General features: G+C 40.9%; 1 protein-coding gene and 1 pseudogene across 1 annotated transcript; both read left to right on the top strand.

Annotated features, from left to right (window-relative positions):
- Nucleotides 1–664: 664 nt before the first annotated feature.
- On the top strand, nt 665–2,774 carry LOC121742303 (annotated as a pseudogene).
- A 2,975-nt stretch (nt 2,775–5,749) lies between these two features.
- On the top strand, nt 5,750–8,525 carry LOC121742304 (40S ribosomal protein S9-2-like). The gene is made up of 3 exons (XM_042135412.1): nt 5,750–6,805; nt 7,251–7,632; nt 8,168–8,525. Exons 1-3 carry the CDS (start codon nt 6,778–6,780, stop codon nt 8,346–8,348), a joined length of 591 nt encoding a protein of 196 aa, XP_041991346.1. The 5' UTR covers nt 5,750–6,777; the 3' UTR covers nt 8,349–8,525.
- Nucleotides 8,526–8,852: the final 327 nt, after the last annotated feature.

The raw sequence follows: 8,852 nt of genomic DNA, 5'->3' as shown, positions 1-8,852 counted from the left end.
CTATTCCATACTCATTTCAAACACAAACACACATCTATTCCTCTCAAATCCTCTCTATCACTCCAATTTCCATCTTCAATCAACTCAAACAAATGGATCCTTTTGAGCAAATGCGCCAATTAATGGAACAATCACTCGAAGAAGATCGACGACGAGAGGCGGAGGAAGCCGCACCACCCCCACGACGCTCCCGGAAGTACATCAATCGGAACCGAGAGGCGGAGGAAGCCGCACCACCCCCAAGAGGATCTAATTGAGCACATTTGGGAAAACTTTGGCGGAGAAGATTAAATTATGTCATTTTTATTTTTTTAGAATTTTAATTATGTCTTCGTTTTTTTAATGTTAAGTTGTAATATTGTTTTAATTTTAATAAAGTGTGTTTGTTTAAATTGAATTGGGTTTTAAAAAAAATTATAAATTAAATTGAATGAATAGTAATTAAGAGACGGTATAGAGACGGTTAAGAGACGGAGCGTTGCAGGTTCCGTCTCTTAGTTAAGAGATGGAGGAAAAAAGGACAGTGGGGCCCTCAAATAGTGCTCAAATAGTAGTTAAGAGACGGTTTAAGAGACGGTATAGAGACAGCGTTGTGGATGGCCTAAATTTCCACCTTTATCTCTCACGGAATTCTACTATATAATCCCCCTCTTCGAGAGCGAGACCCTCGCAAAACATTCATCCGGAGACGTCTTTGTATACGCCTCTGGTTTTGTTCTTCTTCTCTCACTTTCAAATTTCTGTCGATTTCAATTTTTAGTTCTTCTCCCAAAACCTTCGAAGATGAGAGAGTGCATTTCGATCCACATTGGTCAGGCCGGTATTCAGGTCGGAAACGCCTGCTGGGAGCTCTACTGCCTTGAGCACGGGATTCAGGTTCACCTTCATCCATTAGATCTCATTTATTTTTCGCTTACTTAGTCAGATCCGATCTGGTTTTGTGCTCGTATTTCTGATTGTTCCTGTTTTGTAAGATTTTGCTACATTTTGTGTATTATCATTGTGACTTAGTTCAATTAGAACTGTATTCGTTATTTTTTTTGTACAATCTCATCAGATCTGTGGATTATCCTTTCACTTCTGGTATGTGAAGTAGTTATACAAGACCTTTTGTCTTCCTTTTCAAATATTTCGTTAGATCTAGGTGTTTTCTCATCTTATTTTAAGAGTATAATTTTTTAATGTCGCAATGTTCATCAGATATTGTGGTTTTTGTGATGTTGTCATTTCAGATCTGGTATTCCCTCAGATCTAACTTGTGATTTACTTGTATTGCAGCCTGATGGGCAAATGCCCGGTGATGCCACCGTCGGCGGTGGTGATGATGCCTTTAACACTTTTTTCAGCGAGACTGGCGCTGGGAAACATGTGCCTCGTGCTGTGTTTGTGGATCTGGAGCCTACTGTGATTGATGAGGTGCGCACTGGCACATACCGTCAGTTGTTCCACCCAGAGCAACTTATCAGTGGCAAGGAAGATGCTGCCAACAACTTTGCCAGAGGTCATTACACCATTGGCAAAGAAATTGTTGATCTCTGCCTTGATAGGATCCGCAAGCTTGCAGATAACTGCACTGGGCTACAGGGGTTCTTGGTTTTCCATGCTGTTGGTGGCGGTACTGGATCTGGGCTTGGATCTCTTCTGCTCGAGAGGCTCTCTGTTGACTATGGTAAAAAGTCGAAGTTGGGTTTCACTATATATCCTTCCCCTCAGGTTTCGACTGCTGTTGTTGAGCCCTACAACTCCGTGCTCTCCACCCATTCTCTCCTTGAGCACACTGATGTTGCTGTGCTTCTTGACAACGAAGCTATCTATGATATCTGCCGCAAATCACTTGATATTGATAGCCCACTTACCATAATCTCAACAGGCTTATTTCTCAGGTATGTCAACCCTTGACTGGTTATTTATTTTGAGTTTGATACTCCATTTAAATGCATAGTGGTGGACATTTATCTGATTACTTGAATTGCAGGTGATTTCCTCCTTGACAGCATCTCTGAGGTTCGATGGAGCATTGAACGTGGATGTGAACGAATTCCAGACCAACTTGGTTCCATACCCAAGGATCCACTTCATGCTTTCGTCGTATGCCCCTGTGATCTCTGCTGAGAAAGCTTACCATGAGCAGCTCTCTGTTGCTGAAATCACCAACACTGCATTTGAGCCATCATCCATGATGGTGAAGTGTGATCCTCGCCATGGGAAGTACATGGCCTGCTGTCTGATGTACAGGGGTGATGTCGTACCCAAGGACGTGAATGCAGCTGTTGCCACAATCAAGACCAAGAGGACCATCCAGTTTGTGGACTGGTGCCCGACCGGTTTCAAGTGTGGTATCAACTACCAGCCACCAACTGTTGTCCCTGGTGGAGATCTGGCCAAGGTGCAGAGAGCGGTGTGCATGATTTCCAACTCAACTAGCGTTGCTGAGGTCTTCTCGAGGATTGATCACAAGTTTGACCTGATGTATGCCAAGCGTGCTTTCGTGCACTGGTATGTAGGTGAGGGTATGGAAGAGGGTGAGTTCTCTGAGGCTAGGGAGGATCTTGCTGCTCTTGAGAAGGACTACGAGGAAGTTGGGGCAGAGTCTGCTGAAGGAGATGATGATGAGAACGAGGAATACTGAGGAAGTGGCTCTGATATGAACTTCCCTGTTTGTAAGTGTGTTTTCCAGTATATCCTGTGTGGATTGAAATCTTTGTTGCTCCATGTTTGTGTGAACTATTTCTGCATATTTCTTTTCCAGTTATTCTCAACCATTATGTTTTCCAGTATCCTGTCAATTAGCGATATTCATGATCCATACGCTGCTGTCTATTCTATCAGTGCAATGTGCAGTAAGCTAAAAATTGATTTTAAGCTAATAGATAATTGCTATAAACCGATGTCATTTAGCAATAGTTGCAACTTAGTATAGTATATCCACCACAGAGCCGCCCCACCACCGTGTTGGCTGCCCTATTGTAGCGTTGATATCAAGATGGACCTCCCAATTCTCGCCCAGGTTGCTCGGCGTTTCCCGCGCATTGCAGTGATTGCGCCGACCACCTTTCTGAATTTTTAATTTTATTTATTTATTTTCAAACTTCTATTTTCATTTATAAATATAATTTGCAAAACCAAAATACCCTTAAATACTTTTACTCTATATTTATTTTATCTTTACATTTTTTGTGGATCTAACTGCTCAAATAGTATTCGTGACCTATGCCAATGCGAAGAGATTCAAATTGGGTACTCCATGTTTCTCTTAAAATTTGTCATCTGTTAGGCCATCCGCAACGCTGTCACTTATCCATTCCTTAAATTACTATTCATAGGTCTCACTATACTTTTTTACTCCATCTCTTAACTAAGGGACGGAACCTGCAACCCTTCATCTCTTATCCGTTCCTTAAATTACTATTCATGGGTTTCACTGTACTTTTTTACTCCATCTCTTAACTAAGGGACGAAACCTGCAATCCTTCATCTCTTATTTCCAACAAATTCAATTAATAAAAACACACTTCATTAAAAATAAAATAAAATTACAACATAAAATAAAAATATAACTTAGAATTCAAAAAATAAAAACAACACATAATTAAAATCTTAAAAAAATAAAAATTACATAATTTAAAATACAATTTTATAGAAAATAAAAAAACTACTTCGTCGGCGAATCATCACCCGAAGGCGGTGGAGGTGCATTGAAGCCACCTGGAGGCGGAATACCAAGTTGTCTTGCCATAAACTCAATTCTGACAAGATAGGCTTGGTATTGGGGAGGCGTCATGCGGGAAGTGTCCGCCATTGTGGCGGTCATGTACATGGACATTAGAGAGTTCGAGGGTGCCCCCGAGCCCGATCCCGCCTGGCTTGATTCGGCTCGGCCCCTCCTCCCTCTAGCCGCCTTCACTGCATTTCTCTCTTGCGGCCGACGGCGCCCACGGGAGGACCCCCCGGCATCGTCTGCCGTGCCCTCAACCTCCTGCGATGCAAACTCTTGTGCGGCGCTGCCCGAACCGCCCTCACTAGACGAGTATTGGCCACCCGCCGTGTGCTTCGTGCGCTGCGAGGTCGAGCCCGAGCTGGACCGGACACCGACGGCCCACCTTTCCTCGTCTTTGACGACCTCCCAAACATCGTCATAATTGAATTGTTTGGCGGTGTCGTCGTAGTAGACTCGCAAAGTCGACCTCAGAATGTCGGCTCCCGTGGCTCCGCTTTGGTAATGAGCCGCTTCACTCTTGTAGATGTCGCAAAATTTTTTTACTTCTCTGTCGACTCGGTCAAAGTGAGCGCGGAGCATCTTATATATGCGGCGGCGGGAGCCCTTCGGCTTAATCTCGTGGTAGGCCTCGGTGACCTTTTCCCAGAAGCACTTCCGGGGTTGTTGATTCCCGACGATGGGATCGTACGAGACGCAGATCCAGGCGTTGTACACCGCCAGCGTTTCTATGGGGCTGTGCGGATGCCGGCTTAGATCCTCCTCCTCGTCCGCCTCCGCCATGGAGCTTCCATCGCCTCGGACTCCTCCCCCGCCTCGGCCTCCTCCACCGCCTCGGCTTCCTCCTCCGCCTCGACCTTCTTCTGGAGTGGGTTCAACGGAATAATCCTCCCGAATATGAGATAATCCCTGCGAATACCTCGAGGCGGAGGGACGGACGTATGCATCCACATCAAAATGGGGTGGTTGGTACCCCCGGCGTCGACGAACCCTGGGTGCCCGGCGTCGACGAACCGGATCTACCACCCAGGACATTGTACATGCCCCCCCAGTCGCCGAACGCGTTGATGTCGAACCCGCCGGAGCCGCCACCGCCAGAGTTTCCGTCGCCGAACATTTTGTGATGAGAGGTTAGATGAAAATTGGAGAGGAAATGTAGATGATTTGAAAAAAAACGGTAATATTACCGTTTTTCGTTTTTTATTTTTTTTTAATTTGGATTTAAAAAAAGATTTATTGCGTCAGCGTGACGTAGCCCACTCGCGGGTCGGCGAGTGGGCGTCACGCATGGCGCTGGAGCGCGCCACGTCGCCCTGGCGCGTAGCGAGACGTCTTGCCATCCATAACGGCGGGACGGAACGTGTGGCGGGCTGGGGACGAAACGGGGCGCTGCAACGCGTCACGCCACCGTCTCGTCCCTTATTGACGGATTACGGGCCACCCGCGTGACCCGTTGCAGGTGGCCTTAGAATTATTCTTCAATTTTTTCTAACAAGTTATCCTTCACCGTGCTGGTATGCTTGCCCATGTTCTTATTACTTATTAGGGTTGTTGGTATCTCAAATCGTAAATGAATTATTGAAAACTTAAAACATTATCCTGACAGATTAGCTATCGCTAATCTATCAACATTTTGGCGCAATAATATTGAGAGAGGTTAGTAAGAAAATTAATCATTGAATTCTATCATACCAAATTTGAAATGCGTAGTGTTTGATGGCAGGTCTATGAGTCTAACAACTATAGAAAGTGACGCATGACCAATTAATACATTATCTTTTTTATTTATTTTTTTTATCATGGATATATAAAATATTACTATGTGCAATAACTTTAATTGATTTATAGGTGCGTAATCAAATACTAACTAATTTATAATAATAACTAATTTTAATTTTATAACATAAAGATATAAATTTATCAATCTTCTTGCATTAAGATTTAAATTTATATATTGTATTGATATAATTATTTCTTTGTATTGATAATTTTAATACACATAATTGAAAGTTACTACTCCCTCCGTCCCATAATAGATGACACACTTGGGTAATGATACGAGATTTTAGAAGATGTTATTTTGTGTGTTGAATAGTGAGAGAAAATAGTATATTTATGTTATTGTGAGAGATAATTTTTTTCAAAAAGTGAAATGTGATACCTTTTATGGGACAACCTAAAAAAGAAAGTGTCACGTCTATTATGAGACGGAGGGAGTATTAGTTATGGCTGTAAATTAGTATTACCCTAACGATCACTCTTTTACTAGAGTGTATTATTCATAGCTCCTTGATCACTAAAGAACATCCAGTATTTGTTTTATCCTTCTTGAACGTTCAAGCGAGCATCTCTCGCCGATGTGGAGATGTTGACAGCCGATTCTCCCGCCTGCAAGACTCGCAACTTGTGTTCTGGGCTCACACCAACTACATTTGCTCTGAGTATTTAACACATTAATACCTTCAACTAAAGAAGTGGTATGCATTTCGATTAAAAAGAGCTTTAAATTTGTGAATTTCAAAAAAGTTAAGAAGAATACAAAATTCATGTAATTTGAAAATAAGGAAATGACAAAAAATGAAGTTCTTATAATCCATTCATTTCTGAAATGTATGAACATTTGGTTTGATACAGATTTTAATGCATAATTGGTAAAGTAAGAAAGAAATAAATAGAATTTTTTTTTTAAATATTGTTAGTGGAGAATAAATCTCACCTCATTAAAGAGAAAAAGAGTTTCCAAATTAGAATGTTCATATATTTTAGGAACGGACTAAAAAGGAAATAGTTCATATTTTTAAATGACTAATAGAGTATTTAGGTAGACAACAGTAAAAAAGATTTGGTCGCGATTATTGACATTGATTTTCCTCACCATTATATTTTTCTCCCAAACACAAAGTACATAAGAGGGCTAAAGCCCATAAACAGAACCCAACCCAACCCGTTCTCACAGGCCCAAATTCCACACTCGAAAATTGCTTAGGGTTTATTCAAATCTAGTTGTATTAAACACATCTCTGCAAAAGTTTCAGACTTCTTCAGCTGCGTAGCTTCTTACAATGGTGCACGTTAGTTTCTACCGCAACTGTAAGCTTTTCTCTGTCATTTGATATTTATAATTTCTCATATATTCGAATTCGCATCTTGTGTGATTTCCGTCGTTTTTTATGAGGTAAATTGGGCGCCGATAAGCTCTATTAGTTATAAGGCCATTTTCTACAGTTTCTTATAATGTGTTTGGATTTTGTGCCAATTTTTAGATTTTGAATTCTGGATCGAGCTCAAATTGTTTCTTATGTTTGATATGCTTAGTTATGCGCATTTTACATTAGTTTATGTTATGATGTTTAGTAATTAAGGATTATTCTAAATATTCAAGTTTGATTTTGTGTGAGCGTTGAACATTTTAGATAAGGATTCTTCTGTTTGTTTGATCTGTATATGTAGTTCTTGTATTTCATTTTGTTGTGATTCTTAATTAAATAGTAGAAATCTGTTATAGAAGATTATTTATGTCCAAATTCTGATGTAGATGGTAAGACATTCAAGAAGCCTCGTCGGCCTTATGAGAAGGAGCGATTGGATGCGGAGCTCAAGCTTGTTGGGGAGTATGGGCTCAGGTGCAAGAGGGAGCTTTGGAGGGTGCAATACGCTCTGAGTCGCATCCGAAACAATGCTAGGAACCTTCTCACCCTTGATGAGAAGGATCCCCGGCGTATCTTTGAAGGTGAGGCCCTTCTTCGTAGGATGAACAGGTATGGGCTTTTGGATGAAAGCCAAAACAAACTCGATTACGTGCTGTCCCTCACTGTGGAGAACTTTCTCGAACGCCGCCTTCAGACCCTTGTGTTCAAGGCTGGAATGGCCAAGTCGATTCATCATGCCCGTGTGCTCATCAGACAGAGGCATATTAGGTATGTATTTTGTAGCTGAATAGTAAAATCTTCTTCTAGTTTGATTGCTTTTCATTCAAAAGTGGTAAATGTATATTTTTTTTGAAAGATATACAGCTTCTTTTGTATATAGAGTCAATCCTTCTCATGCTTGAGCATCTTCTTGGTACTCTTGATTTGTATTAAATGTTTCAACTGGCTTGCATGCATCTATATGTTATCCAATCTTATATCATGTGTGGATGTAGCGTGCCTTAGTAATGTTATTATCCATGCCGATCTTTCTCTGGCATGCATCTTCTGGTCTATTCATCATTCACTTGCTGTAAACGAAGACACATAAATTCAAGTTAACCCATATTTTACCTTGTAATGTTATTATCCATGCCGATCTTTCTCTGGCGTGCTTACTGGAACATGTACTCAATTGTCTAGAAGGTTGTTCTTTAGGGAATCGTTTTACTGATTTTAGTTCTTTTCTCTAGCCAGTGTATCTTGTGGTATATTGAATACACAGGTCGTAATTGTTCATATTCTCACTTATGTAATTTATCAGGGTGGGAAGACAAGTTGTTAATGTGGCGTCCTTTCTGGTGAGAGTCGATTCACAGAAACATATAGACTTCTCTCTGACTAGTCCCTTTGGTGGTGGCCGTGCTGGTAGAGTCAAGCGAAAGAATCAGAAAGCTGCAGCCAAGAAGGCTGGTGGTGGTGATGAAGAAGATGATGAAGAATAAGCGTATTGTTTGTAACTTTTCATTGTTCTTTATGAATGAATGCCTCTTGTTTTCTTTTATGATGCTCTGCCTCGCTGTTTGTCATTTCTTTCTTAGTATGAGATTTTAACAAACATTTTTTGTTGTTTAAGTTGCAAGAATGAGAATGAAAATGAACATGATATTTCCAGCTCTTAATATCAACGTCAGCTACATCATGGAATGAGAATGAAAATGAACATGATATTTCCAGCTCTTAATATCAACGTCAGCTACATCATGATAGAAGAGTGGGTTTTATACATTCCTTATGTTATCTGCACGGATCATGTTTGCTAATAAGGTATTTTTATCCTTTAGGTACCCATAAATTGACAATATGAGACCAAAACAAAGATGAATTGACAATTTTAATAAGACAATACATAGACAAAGACAAAGTATGGAGTTTTTGTAAATGAGACAAGGACAGTAGGACACAAGCACAATGTTTGACGGGTAACCTTTTAATTTAGAGAATAATGG

This window comes from Salvia splendens, chromosome 7, assembly GCF_004379255.2.
Source record: "Salvia splendens isolate huo1 chromosome 7, SspV2, whole genome shotgun sequence".
NCBI lineage: Eukaryota > Viridiplantae > Streptophyta > Magnoliopsida > Lamiales > Lamiaceae > Salvia > Salvia splendens.
This window is presented reverse-complemented; position numbering and strand designations above follow the sequence as displayed.